The following is a 16,382-nucleotide window of genomic DNA, read 5'->3' as shown; positions in this document are numbered from 1 at the left end:
AACATCAAGGAATATTTGATTCCCCATGACTTATGACCCCTTTAAAACATGTGATCAGCCTATATGAATGACAGAAAATATACAACAAATAATAATTTTGTTGATACATTTTTTAAATTAATACATTCCCTGTTGAGAAACAAAACACCTTAAACCAGCCTAAGAAATTTTTCTGGTCAGTGTGCCCAAACCTCTATAAAACCAACACACCAAACCATCCAGGCTGGATTCAGCAGGGTTATGTACACAGACAAGCAACACATTCTCAATGCAAAAACTGGCCTTGAAGACAGTAAGTAATAAGACTTTTATATTTTAGCTCATCCTTTTACTACATACCAGACTTAAGGACTGGCAACCCGACCAATTCCATTAGCAGAACGGCGTTACACAGGAAGACGCTCTGGGCATTCATGCGGTGTGATTGATCAAATCATTTTCAGTGCACTGGGTGACAGACTCCTGCCGCAGCCAATCGCATTGAAGCAGCAGTTCTCTTCCTGTAGGTGGGCGTTTGCTACCTGTGTGAATGAACCGAATCGACACTGGAACTTAGGGAGCTCATATTGTGGACTTTTTTCCGCTGGCGTTATCACAGTGGCCCTGGACTGTACGACGAAATGGCTGATGCGGTGACCACATAGAGATATTTACCGTTGCGTGTTTGTGTTTTTTTTTTTGTATTTTCCTTTCCGTTATAAACAGGAAACACTCTGTGCTGTCGTTAGCCTGTGCTAGCTCGCGTTCAGTGTCGTTCTCCTGCGCTTTTCCTGCTTTCATTTCTGATCAGGAATTTACGTAGAGCCCGACGAGATAAACTATTATATGTTAAGGGTTAAAGAGTGCACTTTCATCGGACATTTTCGTTATAAAACACTCACGCCAAAGTCTGAGATGTTTTACTGCTGTTTGTAGCATGTTAGCTGTGTGGCTAGTGATATTGGGCTCGAGAGCAAAGATATTCGTTAAACAGTAACTCGAGAAACTGTGCAAAAAGATTGCATTTAACATGTACGTCATTTCTGTTTGTTTTGATGCTTGGTAGGTTTATACATGCTGATATTTAATAGTTCAGCTTTGCGTTTGTCATGTTAGCGAGGTGGCTGTGTAACTACACGGTTTGTTTAAAGTTCTTATAATATTGGCAGCTCAGTAACATTTCTTTGTAAGTGTTATTGTGTGGTTTGCTGTTTATTTGTTTATCTTTACTGTCTTTATTCGGGCAGAATATAATGTCACAACTGTTTTAAGCAAGCTATCGCACCCATGCTAAAATTACCTGAAGTTAATGGGAAAACTAGACTGCTTTAAAGCTAAATTCACTGAGACTTTTGCTCTCTCTCTGTTATGTAATATGACTATTGCTTACTGAGGATGGTCAATGATTTTCTTTCTTTAACTGTAGAGATTAGCTACTACCATTCATATTGAGATGAGATTATATGATATTGTTGAGATGGCTATAGCCCTAGTGTATAGGGAAATAATCAGTCATTAGTTTAAAAATAAGGTAGGTTCATATTTGCATATCGGTTATAGATTAATTGGGAAAGGTTTACAAATTTGTTAAGAAAAACTAGCAAAAAGTGATTTTATGAAATTATATTCTCAGGACTCTGAAGCTGCATGTTGTTATTATTAAGAATGACAGAAGCATATTAATCCAGTGGTGGCAAGATCTTCGGCAGTTGTTCAATGATAGTATGCATATCTGTAGATATCTTTAAAGTTAGTTTAGATAAGGCCCTTAAGTGAAACCAGTTTGCTACAAAATAATTTATATTTTCTAAACAAATAAATAAACTTAATAGGTTACCTGTTCTAAATCTTGATCAGTTCATTAATACAAATGCCTCATGCTCCAGAATCATTGGCACACCACAGATTGAAAGGTTGACCATGTTCAAAATACTTCAATCTGAAGTATGTCATCAGAACAGTTTGTTTATTTATGGAATTGTGTTTATTTAAAGTGCTGGAAAATTTTAAAGAAACCAAACCAAGCAGTTTTGGTGATCCCTCTGGTATGAATGTTTTCATGTAGCCCTTGGGTCGGTGTTGTGCCAAAAATTCTTGATGAACTGCACTGTAAACAGGGGTCTTCTCGAGGAACATGTGAATTATCAGTTGATACTGAAAGAACACAGATCAGATCATTTTCTGGATTGTCCCACTCGCTGCTAGTTTTTGGGCAGCCTTTTCATTTACAAGTCAAACAAAGTCCACCCTGGGTTTTCCAATGGAAGTACCAATCTAGAGACTTTGGACAGGGAACTGTAAGAACTCAAAGCACCACACGTCTAGGTTATCTCATTGAGAAATGATAAAATGGGCTCTCAAGCTCTTCAGATATTACGGCAGGGAGTGTGGGCCTCTCTGACTGGAGGATGGTATGTGGACCCTCATCAGAGTACCTTCTCCAACTGCTTCCACCTCTACCTCTGGATATTCCTCTTGGCCTTCCCCTTTCTTCTGTACATGGTGAGTTCTTGCAATTCTTCCTCAAAGTTCCCCAAATAAAGAATGCTGTTATAGACATCAGGCCACATGGGCATTTATGTATACAATGTTACTCGAAAATGTTTTTATTTCTGATGCAGTCCAAGGGTTTGTGGAATTTAGGAGCTTGACGTCACTAGCAAGACTGTGCCATTTTGAGTCACAGTCTTTACCTGTCAAACTTTTCCCTGTTGAAAGAGATTTAAGACTCTGAAACTTCGTAGTGTCTAGAAAAGTTACGGCATCTGCACATGTGGATATTTGTATTTTTTTTTAAGCTACTTCATTGGTATTTTAAATTGGATCCAAGTTAGCATTAACATTGTCAGTGTAATAATATATCTTTTTTTAATATGAAGTTAAAAGATAAGATGTCCAAATTAAATAATTTAACGCATCATTTGGCAAAATTATAGGTTGACTGAACTGTTCTAAATCTGTTAATTATAATAAAAATCAACCCCTGGGACATGAAATAGCCCAGAGATGAAGAAACACCCTTACAAGCCTGGTCAATGTTAATGACCATGCATACAAAAAGGAATAATTCAAAAGAAATCAAAGATTTGGAAAATATTGTTGTATTATCACCAGCTGGTTACCACATTGCGCAAACAATGAATGCAAAGCATGTGGATAAACGTGAAATGTTATCACACCATTATGTTAGTGATGGTTGCAATTTCACTTTTTATTTTATTTTACTAGATTATCTGAGCACCTTAAAGAGCCCATATTATGGTAATTTACAGGTTTATGATTTTATTTTGGTGGTCCACTTTAGTCGAGTTCGAGTCTTTAACAAGTCCAAAGGGGCAGAGTCAGACTCAAGACCGAGTCCATAACAGTCTGAATCAAGTCCAAGTGAATCTGTTCATGAATCTGAATTAAAACTGCAACTTGAAACTCACTTAGCCGTTAAATCAGTATTTTAAACTTCAGAAATAAGGAAAATAACATGTCAATATAAATGAAACAAAACATAGTTCTATTGCGTTTAATATCAATTTCTCATTAGTATCCTGCTGAGCAAACCTTAAAGCGTTTTCAGAACAAACACATATGCTGTAAGTGTATAAAAACAACGCTCAATGATAGTGGTGCACCGATCAGGATATTTGAAACTGATAATGATCTCCTATTTCATTTATTTATTTTTAACACAGATATTGGCCAATACTGATACCGTTCTGCCCTTTGCCACACTTTTGCAAGTTATATGTTTATGCTCCACACTGAAAATTACAGTAACACTTTACAAAAAGGTTCCATTTGTTAACATTTTTAACAAAAATGTTAGTTAATTAGTTAACATGAACTAATGAACCTAATGTTGGTTACAGTGTATACTAACTAATGTTAACAAATACAACTTTTGATTTTATAAATGTATTAATGTACTATAAGATTACGTATATAAGATACAAATAAGATTTGTATATGCACGTTTATTTGTTGTTTAGTTCATTTTTATCACAGTGCAGTGAGTCAGAATTATTGATGGTTTGATTTCCTGCATGCTGCAAAAAGATCGGCCCTAAATTTAGGCACAATCACCGATCAAGTATATTATACGAATATCGGATGATTCTGATCAGCGGCCGATCAATCGGTGCACCCCTACTCAATGAACAATTCTCTCTCTCTCTCACTCTCTCTTGTCTTTTTCTTCTTTTTTTTTTAAAGCTATGTCCTCCTACACACATCTTATGTTCTGTCGACATTTCAGTAATTAGTTGCTTTTCCCCGCCACTAAACATAGACTAAAACTGAGTCATTGCAACCATGGTTATTATAGTTTTGAATTGTATCTTTTTTATTTTAAATTTGTCCTTTGAAGCTGAGTTTAGATTTATCTTAAAATGATCTGTAACTTAAAATAGTCTATACTGATTTGTTTTGTCTTTTTTTGCTGGGGTTTGGGAAAATACATAAACATTATTCAAAATAGTAGTAATAAGCACTTGCTAAAGTTACATATCATGATTTGACAGCAAATGGCATGCTGGTAAAGCTGTTTACTTGCAGAACAAAAGTGGTGGAATTGGCAAATCTACCTTTGTCGGTTGGTTTTTGCTTAAAATGTATGATCTTACCCTATTAAAGAAACACTTTTTAAAGGAATTTAAATGACCTTACACGCAATGGTATATTCCTATAGGAAAAGGTTAAGCTCAATTGACATATAAAAAAACATGAAGCTAATAAGTTACCCTGTGGTTTAAAAAACAAAACATCAAACCAATTAAATACAACTTATTACATGAAGTTTAGTGTCATACACAAACTGTGCTATTGAATAATACATTTTAAAATCTATAAATAAATCATGAATAAAACTTTCGCTGTCCATAATATCCTAATATATTATTGTGCGTGGCTGAGTGTTGTGAAAAGTGGAAATATGCTGGAAAATAATGTATTTTAAACAGTTTGTCAATTTGTTGAAAATGCATTCAATATTAATAATAAGTGTCGTTTTAATTTATCGGATTAGAGCTGCTGCCTACTTTTGGAGTAACGATTTACCGATTAGTTTATTTAAAAAGTTAATTCATTAAGCTGTTATGGACCTCTCAGAAGGGGCTTTAAGTTCAAGCTGACAACACACATTGACCACACGAGACTACAGAGATAATAGCCTTCATGTGTGTATACATTATGCCTAAAAGACTTAATAGCAGGCCTGTCTCCACTCCAATCATGAGCTTGTCCCACCTTGACTACCACATCCACCCCTCCAACTGTTTGGTTGACCCAGAGAGTCCTATTTCCCACCTTACATATTAGAGCTGAAGCCATCCTGCTTAATAAACTAATATTAATAAAAAAAAAAATATTTTTATTTCATGACATGTGAGTGACTTGGTTCAAGTCCTTAACCATGACACCGTCTGCTCCTGAAACCACATATGCTTATAATAAAGGGGAAAACATTAGCCATGTGCGATTCTACTGGTTTTTGGTCCCGTGCGAAACTGCCTTTTAGTTACTAGTTTGTTGGCTACACACCTTTCTTTGTTTTCTTTCCACATGTTAGTAGACATTGGCAATCATGAATAAGTCATGCCAGCCACCTCAGTAATAAATGTTATCAATTATTCTCACTAGTACCATTTATGCATATTGGTTGACTGATGAGTGTGTGTTTGTTTGCTCAACACTTTTCCTCTCAGGCCCTTCCTCCCAGTTTAGTCGTTGCTGGTGTGTACTGCGCAGTGATAGCAGCCTTCTTCACTGCCATAAAAGCAGTCAACTTTCGGCTACACACCATGTTTGACTTGGGTGAGATTGTGGAGAAGCGGCAGGCCTCATTCACCACAGACCCCAAGAGAATGGAAGAAGGGGAGGAAGGCTCAGGGGCTCACGATGGAAGCCAACACAGGTACAGAAAACCTTTGTGTCTTTAGTACTGCATACACTTTTTGTTGCCTTTTAGTTCAGTTTCCTTAAGACCAAGTGAAGTAAAAATTGGAGACTTACGCTTTAAGCCCACGTCTGCTGGGTCTGAGGCCATCTATATGCCAGGACAGTGGTTCTCAAACGATGTGCCACTGGTGTGTCATGGCAGATGGGCCGGTGTGCCATGGAATTTGCAGAGCTCCCGCATGAAAATTACTGCGTGCAATTTCTGACAATTATTTGGCTGCACCTGTGCAAGTGAGATTCTTGCTTGTTGGCCTATCTGTCAAAATGACGAACAGCATTTTGAATAATTTATTATTGATGGATGAAGTCTTATGTTTGCGCTCAAATGCAAGTCAAATAAAAATGCATGAATCCATAAAATGCACAATACCAGTAAACAGCATGTCAGCGTCCTTGTCTAACTCAATGTGATAAGCAAAATAAAATACAAAAATAACAATGAAATGTCACCAACAATAAGAGCCTCTTTGCACAACTGCGAGAGGGTGAAAGCACACCGAACTTGCAGTATTCTGCTTCTAAAGGAGGTGCACATTGTAATATTATAACTGCACTGCTAGACTGCAAAAACCTATTAAAACTACATATCCTGTTGAAATGTTCACACTTTATGATGAGACTAATCATAAAGAGTGGCATCACACTTATGCAAATTTCAGGTCATTCCAAAAAATATACAAACATTGTTTTATAATCATCATATTATTTTTATCCGTCATTATTCTTTTACTTTTTTCCTGAATAATTTTTTTTTGCGTAGAGCCCTGATTTGTCCTTACAACGTAAATAACCTTTTTCAAATATTCCATGAAATTTGTGTACCGGTAGTAAATCTTTTTTGTCTTTTCATATTTTTTCACAATTATAATTTACCATGATTTCAAGTCCAATTTTGATTTGAGTTTCAGAGGCAACATAAGGTTTAATAAAGTTTATTTCACATTTATGAGGATGTTTGCATCATTGTATTTTGAGGGAAAAAAATTGTGTGCCTTCAAAATTCTATATTTACAGAGATGTGCCTTGTTACAAAAACGCTTGAGAACCTCTGTCCTAGGATACTCCTAAAAAGTTGACATCTAACTTTTAGCAGAGATATATAGATCATATAAAGTCTTTCTCTTCTAGGAAAACATACTATAAATGTTGAAATCACTCATTTTGTCCAATAAAAAGCTGCCTAGAATGAGAATTTACCCCTCCTAATATCTCCTACTTCTGGTTTATATGAACAAGTAACAAATCTTGTTCATAGCTGCCACATAAACTAAAAGCTATTGGCTCTTTAGAAAAGGGGGAAAAGCTCTTAAATTTTCCCACCCCAATTTATAAGTCAGCATAAGTTATTTAATAGAAAACTGCAAGCATCAGTCTACTCTCAGAGTCAGATAGTCTTTGGGGATTTGCGGTTGGTGAACAGCTGTTAATGGTGTCAAGCAGTCAGTTTTTAGCTCTTGTCTGCATGCCTGTGTCCACAGGGACAGTGGTGTTGGTGTGGAAATGACCGTGTTCCGAAAGGTGAACTCCACCCCTCCTGTACGCTGCAGTTCCCAGCATTCTCTGTTTGGTTTTAACCAGGTTTCGGTGAGGATATTGTTAAAGCTAAACATCATTGTGCTTAATCGTTATTTGTTACTCTCCTTCACTCATAGGAATTTCCTCTCATTTGTTTTCTTTTCCTTTGCCAAGGAATTTTTACCACAGCTTGAAGACCCTGGAGGCTCAAAGGGTAAATTGTTTGTTCTTTTTTGGTACACTGTATTCGTAATCCCAATCCCAATTTGTTTTTCTTGATATGAGCTGGTTAAGCTTTTTGTTTTACTTGTCAGTACTTTTCTGATGCCTCTTTAATAATGTCTAACATTCCAGACCTCATAGTAGTAATAATGTGATAGTGACCTCTGCACATAGAGACATCCTTCAATACAACTCTCAGGACTACTCTAGTAAGAACTAGGGATGCACCGAAATTTCGGCCGAAAATTGCAATTTTGAGCCGATATATATGCCTCCCCGCCCCTCAGTGCTCAGGTTTCACTCTCGATTGATCTAATCATAATCACGGCGCTGCCAAGCAAAGGCTGATGTCAACGGTGTGGAAATACTATATAATAATAATAAGCAGTACCGCCGCAACCTATACGCATACTACGCAGTCAGCGTAGGGCACCAACTCCCTAGGAGGGCACCATCTTTACCTAGGAGGGCACCAGAAAGTCCACCGTGTGCCATTCCTCGCACATTATACGTTATTCAAGGACCCGAAAGCAGTTGCGGAACACATTCGATCACTTCACGCTCGTATCACGCCAACGCGACAATCCTCTTGGCTACTGGGGCATGAACGAAAATCGCTTTCTATTGCTTGCCGCAGATTGCAAGCAGGTATTTATCTGCCCATGCACCAGCACAGAGAGAGAGACTATTCAGTGCAGTGATGTTCTTGAGTTGCCAGAAATCTGAGCGTCTTTTTGTTCTTGAAGAGAAACCTGACACTTAAATATTTTATACTTAAATAGAAAGCAGTCCAATTTTTTTTATTTGCAAGATGCTAGCCTAGAGCTGCTATGTTCATTACTTGACTGCTGTTTTGCATATCATTACAGTTTTCTAGAATGTTACATTTATTGGATAATTGGTAAAAAAAACTAAAATCTGATTAATTTTATTGTTAAAGAACTGAATATAGAATAATATATTTAATATTGTTATAATATATTTTCTGTCCAATGTTTGTGTGACTTTCAATAAAAGTGTGATCATTTTATTGATTTGTAGTTTTTCAATTCAGATTAATTACTTTAAAAGTATAATATTTATACAATTATATAAATATATATATATTTTAAAATGGGTATTAAAAAAAAAAAATGTAATTTTCGGTTTTCGGCCAATACATCCTGAATTTTCGGTTTCTGCCCAGAATTTTCATTTCGGTGCATCACTAGTTAGAACCTTTCCTTCACTGCTGCTCTACAATAGTACCACTAAACAATATTCCTCATTCCCATTTGACAATAATATTGATCATAGTGTAAACACTGAAGGTTGATGTTAGTTAAATTTTCTGAGTTTGAACAAGGAAAATGCAAGATCGAATTGATGGCTTAATAAAAATAATGAATTAGATTTAAGAGTGGTACTACTACTGTCTTATGCCGCGTGTACAAAGAAACATCCCCACTGTGCTCTGTTTTAACTGAGTCACTTTTGTCTTTGCAGGTGTGACGCAATCCTGCATAGCTAGGGATTACAGAGGTCTAATTGGAGTGGGTGATGTAATGTCAGCAGGTTTTGGTAGCCTGCACCCAACAAACTGTCCCTCCATCCCCCCATCCCCCTCCAGCCAAGAAGATGGAGATGAGAAAGAGCAGGTGGAGAACAGAGGTATGGAGCATCAGAGATCTGAGGGGGAGGGGCTCAGGGGCTACTCCCCCCTCCGACCATCGGCTGAGTCGGAGAGCCTCGGAGATGCTCCGCTAAGCCCTCTTATTAAGAGTAGCTTGAGCGAGGAGCTGAGCGAGAACTTGCTGGGTTTGGGCCTAGACCCTGTCACTTTTGCCCCCGGTGCCGGACACCCAGGCAGCCGCACGGGGGTGGCCCTGGCTGCAGGCTCCACTGACAGCTGCTTTAGTGGAGGAGGAGCTGCCACAGACAGAGAGACTCTCAGTACAGTCAGTAGCTACCGCAGCGAGAAAACTGACTCGACCCAGCTTGAGAGCCCCTCAGTGGGTAAGACACATCAGCCTTTGTCTAATGCTCCCTCCACAGCTTTGCCTCAATGTAAAGGGCACTTTCAGCAGCCAGGAGATGTTCTGCAGGGGAGCAGTGACACGGATGACCTATCAGACAGCGTGCTGCTGCGCTCACCCACCAAAGAGCTCTCCTCTGCCCAGGGCCTGGACAGAACTCTGGTGGAGGGAGAGGACCTCCCCCCTTTGCATACAGACATTGCACAGCCCTCCTTGCAGGACTCGTCACCATCTAGCAGTGGGCCATCTGATCCATGTGATCTTGATGGAAGTATCCCGGTACCCCCTCTCCCTCCACCACGACAGGCTAGCTCTGTACCCTCGGGCTTGGCACTTGGCTTGGTATGCTCAGAGCCTGCTCTGCCTGTTTCTGCCCCATCATACCTCCTAGCAGAACCACCATCACTCCAAGCCCAGCAGCAGGTAGTGCGACCTAAAGATCTGAAGCTGTTACGTTCTGGAGGCAGTGTGGGTCATCGCCCCGGCCGCAGGAAAGCTCCGCGCAAACGAGGCACAGCTGGCAGTAGCAGTTTTGACTGTGGCTCCTACCGCCGGCACCACATCCGTGGCCAACACAGAGACTACATCCCTGTACGCAGTCGGCTGGGTGCCAAAGCCTACAGTGAGAGCTTGTTTGAGGACTCTACTGATGAAGATGATGGCAGTGACATGAGTGCCGGCTCTAGTCTGGGCTCCCAACGTCGCTTTAGCTCAGACGATGAAGACGATGATGAAGATGATGATTCAAGCTCCTCTACCTCCTGTTATTCCCCCGATCTGGCTAATGCTTCAGAAACTGGCCCAGTCCCTCAGCTACCTAGCCCTGGAGAGGATCCTGATACTGTAGGCTCCACCCATACTCGTAGTGCTCAGCGCTCAGCCAGCACGGCCAGTGCCAAGACTCATGCCAGAGTGCTCAGCATGGATGGAGCTGGAGGGAATTCCAACAACACCGGTACCCTTGCCTCTACTTTGCTGCCTTTGCCCCCTTCCTCCACTCCTGCCCCACGTCCTCTTACCATCTCTAAGTCAGACCTGGAGGCTCGGACAATGCATTCAGTGGGCTTCTCCAGGGCCCACCATAGACTAGACTCCCTTGGAGGCTCCTGGGCTGGGAACCAGACAGGCTGGAGAGCAGGAGAGCTGCTGGAAGAGGGGGCAGTTGGAGGAGGTGAGGAGCATATAGATTTGTTCTAGCTAATTTACTGCGTTCAGTAAAACCATAGCTTTATTATAATTTCTTGGATTAAAACAATTATTAGAGACTTTCATAGCTTCTGGCATTGGGATAAATTCAGATTAGCTACATGTTGCTCTAAGCAAACTTGTTTTTTAAAACTTGTTCTCTCATTGATTAAAAGGGAGTGTTCAGCAGTTCATTTAATGCCAGAAGGGATCGGAGAACATTTCTGGCATGTCCGCACATGTGAATGAGCATTTATGTTTAAGTGATCTAGTCTGACTAATCAGTTATTTTAATAGAAGGTGCTGAATATCTATAATTTTTTTTTAGAAAACTGGTAATGAACATAGATCATATCAGTCCTTGTTCTTTGTTTTACTATTTATGTATTTTGTTTTAGTTATTTATGTGGACCCTTGCTGCCTTTCGTACCCATGTGGTATTAATTCACCCTAATGATTTGGCTGAAAAGGTAGTTTAGAATAGGCCACTATAATCTGAATATTAAATGTTGAGATCTTTCATTATTCAATTATGCGTTTTTGTTGCTTCTGTCTCTCTCTTACTGCTGCATGCAGCGGGGGTTAAAAATTAATGTTAGTCCATCAGCTCTGTCAAACTTGTCATCCTTTTATGCATCACCATTAAATTGTATTTGGGTAGCTTATGCAGCTATAATTTTCTGTAATTTTGTTTCTTGATTAACTTCATAATTATTTGAGCAGTAGTGCATGTTTTTTGCCATTTCTAATCTGTTACTTTTCCCATCCAGCTCTGGCCCCAGAGGAGGGTAGTAAACGGGACTCTGTGAGCAGTGTAAAGAGAGCACAGGCCATTCGCAGGCGACATAATGCAGGCAGTAACCCCACCCCACCCCCTTCTGCCATGGGCTCTCCGCCTAGTCTTCAGGACCTCCAGAGAGTCCGCACTTCCTCTCACTCTCGTACACGAACGCTCCCCTCTGCTCTGCACTTTGCCGCCTCCTCCCTGCTGCTTCTCCCACCCCGCAGTGGTGTTCATGAAGCATCCACCTTTGATGACACTTCAGAGGGAGCTGTGCACTACTTTTACGATGAGAGTGGTAAATTATAATTTGTGCATTAAATCATCTGCAGAAAAGAACAAACATCACTTCCACTTGCTTCTTTAGACTTTAGAACTTAATTTGCCATGAATAAGGTGTTTGGTGTTTCTACGGCTTTGTACAGTATATTTTCGTGTTTCAATTAAAATCTGTTTAGTTATTTGAAGTCTAAATGGCAAAAAAATCATGAAATTCTATCTTTACAAACCTGATCCAAAGCACATTTTTTATGTTGTGTGAAATCAAATTATTGTCTCATTTAGAATGGTCAGATCGGATTATGAAGTGGCAAGAAAAGGTTTGTTATCCCTATGGAATTAGCTGGTTTTCTGCATTATTTGGTCATAAAATGTGACCTCATCTTCACAAGTATAGTCAAACAATATGCTTAAGCTGACAATACACAAACAATTAAAATATTTCATGTCTTTGTTTAATGGGATGTGTTAAATATTCAAAGTGCTGTGGAAAAAGTGAACCCTTGGAATTAATAACTGGTCTATCCTCATTTGGGAGTAATAACCACCCCCAGAATATCACCAATCCTCCACCAAATTTTACAGTGGATGTGAGAGACTGACTTGAAGGCCCCTCTCCATGTCTGTCTAACCATTAGTCAACCAGTTGAAGGATCGGTGATGATCTGGGGGTGCTTAAGCAAGGTTGGAATTGGGCAGATTTATCTTTGTGAAGGACAGGTTATTTGGAAGCAATATTGCTTCCTTCTGCTCTGACAATGTTCCCCAACTCTGAGGATTGGTTTTTCCAGTAGGACAATGTTCCATGCCACACAGCCAGGTCAAGGTGCGGATGGAGGACCAGTCTCCAGACCTGAACCCCATTGAAAACCTCTGGAATATTATCAAGAGGAAGATGGATGGCCACAAGCCATCAAACAAAGCCACATAAATTCACCCAACAGCAATGTGAAAGACTGGTAGAGAGCATGCCAAGACGTGTGAAAGCTGTGATTTGAAAATCAGCGTTATTCCACCAAATATTAATTTCTGAACTAAGTTAAAACATTTGTATTGTGTTGTTTAAAAATGAATATGAATTTCTTAGCATTTTTCGAGGTCTGAAAACACTGCATATTTTTTGGTATTTTAAACAGTTGTCATTTTCTGCAAATAAATGCTTTAAATGACAATATATTTATTTGGAAGAAATGTTGTCCGTATTTTATAGAATAAAACAAAAATTTTCATTTTACTCAAACACATACCTATAAATAGTAAATCCAGAGAAATTGATAATTTTGCAATGGTCTCCTAATTTTTTTCAGAGCTGTGCAATGTATGTACAAAAACAATACAATAATTTGTGTGTTTTAAGTTCAAACAGATTTTGTTTGTTCGTTATTGTAACTTGCATGAAGATCAAGCCAGATTTTAAGACAAATTTATACATAAATGCAGGTAATTCCAAAAGGTTCACATACTTTTTCTTGCCACTATAATTTAGTTATTTTCGTGAATTCGTGACATATGTTATGTCATAAAAAGTGTTTGAATGCACTTTCACTCACTCTTTCCTCATATAGCACATATAGGACATTCACTTTCACTATGTACTATATAGTGAACGAGTCAGCAGTTTGGAGTATATGCATTAATTATTATGCATCTGAGTTCTATGGCACAATGTGCATGAACAGAGGGAACAAACTATATATCATCACTTGCTAAATGGACGTCTGAGCAGTCCACCCTAAAGATTGGATTTGAAAATCATAACGGATTTGTGGGCATTGTGAACGAAGTTCTCAACTGGGGTTCAGTTTGTGGTGTTTTAGTAATTTAAAGTGTCGTTTAATTTCAGGCGTAAAGAGGTCTTACACTTTTGGACCTGCTGGAGGAGGATATGAGGACCCTGTGCAGTAAGTTTCAATGCGCGCATCATTTGCATAATGTTGTCTGCCAGTCTGGCTCTGTGTTTTACACCTCTGACCTTTTGATTGGCTCAGGGAGCGTGAACGGCAGTCACAATCCTCCAGCTTTACCTCCACTGACGTTCAGGAGGTGGCACCAGTTCTGTCCATGATGCAACCCAGACCGGTGGTCCTCCAGGGTATGCAGGTCCGCAGGTTACCCCTAGATATGCCAGAGGTATAACTCAACTCTTTACAGCCATCAGAGTACATGCTATAATTCAATCCTGGTGCTTCTGACAACATTTTCTTTCTTCTCTTTGAAGTTTGACCTAGATCACGAGTCCCCTCATGAATCCCAGGAGAACACGCTGATGATTGAAGAGAAGGCCAAGCCCAAACAGTATTACAGATTCTGGGTGTTGCCAGGAAAGTGGCTTCGAGTTCGTTACGACAGACTGGCATTGTTGGCCTTACTAGACAGGTAGGATTGATTTTAGTTGCTGTACATCCACAGAAGACCATGTAGTGGCTCATGAGCCTGATGTATCTTAATGTGCTTGATACAGTATGTATTGTAACCTGTGTGACTGCCATAGGAATCGTCGTGTGGGGGAGAACGTGTTTGCAGTGGTGCTGGCCAGCTTAGTGGCTTTCCTCGGCTTCCTGCTACTTCTCCAGGGCTTCTTTAGAGACATCTGGGTCTTCCAGTTCTGCCTGGTCATTGCCAGCTGTCAGTACTCTTTGCTGAAGGTCAGTGTGAGAGTATAATTTGTCTTGTTTTAGCATTTTAAAGCCATACGTTTGTGTTTATGCTTTTTCTGCTATTTGTGTCTCATATTTTCCTAATAATATATTTCCCAGTTTTCATTGATCTTATTCTTTGTCATATGTTTTTTTTTTTCTTTATCCCTTTCAGAGTGTCCAACCCGATGCAGCATCTCCAATGCATGTGAGTATTAGTATTATGAGCTGTGTCAGTCCAAAATTTTGCTTTACTTAACTTTGCTCATTTTGTCAGAGACCAGGATAGTAGATATCAAATGGAAACTGATTTAAGAATGCTAAAGGAAATGTATGTCAAAATTACTTTGAACTGCTTTCTGCATTGCAGGGCCATAACTGGATCATTGTGTACAGTCGACCGGTGTATTTCTGCCTGTGTTGTGTGCTAATCTGGGTGTTTGACCTGGTCGGCCACTCAGACAGTGTGCCACCTTTTACCCTCTATGGTGTCACTTTCTTTTCTGCCCACTTCCTTCTCTATGCTAGAGACATGCTCATAGGTGTGCTCACCATCACTTAAAAATAGTGCTATTAAAATCTTGGTAAAACTTTACAATAAGGTTCTTTTCATTACTATTAGTTAATACTTGAGGTATCATGAACAATTAATTAACAATATATTTTTTTACAGCATTTATTAATCTTTGTTAATGTTAGTTTAAAAAAATATATATTGTTCATAGTGCATTAACTAATATAGCTAATACAACTTTTGATTTAAAAAATGTGTTGGGATGTATTGAAATTAACATTGGGATTAATAAATGCTTAAGTATTGTTCATGTTAACTAATGGAACTTTATTGTAAAGTGTTACCAAAATTTTTTCATGATTCATAATATTATTTAATTGTTTATATTTTAACAATGACATAATTGCTAAATAAAAAATTCTCTCCAGTCTTTAGCCTCTGTTTTCCGATCATCTTCCTGTTCGGGCTTCTACCTCAGGTCAACACCTTCCTCATGTGCTTGCTGGAACAGGTGGACATGCACATTTTTGGTGGAACTGGTGAGACACATTTTGACAAATTTTCTTCATTGGTGGAAATTTTAATTTAAGTGTATCAACTAACTGTCTATTTTTTTATTCCTGTTTCAGCCACCACAAGCCCCCTGTCATCAGTCTACAGCTTGTTGCGGAGTTTGTTGGTGGCAGCTCTGGTTTATGGATTTTGCCTTGGTGCCATCAATGTAAGTGGGACTGGACAAGTTTGAATTAAATCACATATGGTGTAATGATGGGTGTGATTGTGTACGATTGTGTGCGTAATCCACGCAAAGCAGTGGTTTACTAACAGGAGAAAATATATATACATATATAATCAATTTGAAAATGCACAGTATACACATAATAAACACATTATAGATTTACAAAACGTGCAAAGTTTTAGGAACATTAAGACAATACAGTTTTTTAAATGTGCAAAGTACTTTTTGGGGAGTCAATCAACGTGAATGTGCTGAATGCCTAAATATATGGAGTGTGTATAATGTGCAGTTTCAGTTGTGTAACAGTAGAATTTGGTATAATGCACACTGAAAGATTTTTCAGTGACTGAATTGTTTTGCTCTGTTTATTTTGCTCATTGTGCGTGTGTGTGTGTGTGTGTGTGTGTAGGGTCCGTGGGGAGAGGCACATGTCCCAGTGCTCTTCTCTGTGTTCTGCGGCCTCCTCCTTGCCTTGTCCTATCACCTGAGCAGGCAAAGCAGTGACCCTACCATTCTCTGGTCAGCATACCCATTATCAGTTCTGCCCTTTTATTCATGCTAAAACAGC

The 16,382-nt window shown here is 39.1% G+C and overlaps 1 protein-coding gene across 2 annotated transcripts in view; it reads left to right on the top strand.

The window, feature by feature from the left end:
* The first annotated feature begins 540 nt into the window (after positions 1-540).
* Positions 541-16,382, top strand: part of LOC127627928 (pecanex-like protein 1) — a 34,220-nt gene continuing 18,378 nt past the window's right edge. Inside the window, exons 1-15 of one of the 2 annotated variants that reach the window (XM_052104546.1) lie at positions 541-2,481; positions 5,676-5,884; positions 7,407-7,512; positions 7,618-7,657; positions 9,151-10,851; positions 11,636-11,941; positions 13,769-13,826; positions 13,914-14,055; positions 14,144-14,301; positions 14,417-14,570; positions 14,737-14,769; positions 14,932-15,103; positions 15,504-15,614; positions 15,705-15,796; positions 16,224-16,333. In XM_052104546.1, coding sequence (XP_051960506.1) covers positions 2,329-2,481; positions 5,676-5,884; positions 7,407-7,512; positions 7,618-7,657; positions 9,151-10,851; positions 11,636-11,941; positions 13,769-13,826; positions 13,914-14,055; positions 14,144-14,301; positions 14,417-14,570; positions 14,737-14,769; positions 14,932-15,103; positions 15,504-15,614; positions 15,705-15,796; positions 16,224-16,333 — 3,545 coding nt within the window. In that variant the 5' untranslated portion in view covers positions 541-2,328. Of the gene's footprint in view, positions 2,482-5,675; positions 5,885-7,406; positions 7,513-7,617; positions 7,658-9,150; positions 10,852-11,635; positions 11,945-13,768; positions 13,827-13,913; positions 14,056-14,143; positions 14,302-14,416; positions 14,571-14,736; positions 14,770-14,931; positions 15,104-15,503; positions 15,615-15,704; positions 15,797-16,223; positions 16,334-16,382 lie in introns of both variants that reach the window. The other variant, XM_052104545.1, reaches the window with a different exon arrangement.

This window comes from Xyrauchen texanus, chromosome 34, assembly GCF_025860055.1.
Source record: "Xyrauchen texanus isolate HMW12.3.18 chromosome 34, RBS_HiC_50CHRs, whole genome shotgun sequence".
In the NCBI taxonomy this organism is placed as follows: Eukaryota; Metazoa; Chordata; class Actinopteri; order Cypriniformes; family Catostomidae; genus Xyrauchen; species Xyrauchen texanus.
The sequence above is the reverse complement of the archived record's forward strand: the minus strand, read 5'-3'. Positions and strand labels throughout refer to the sequence as shown.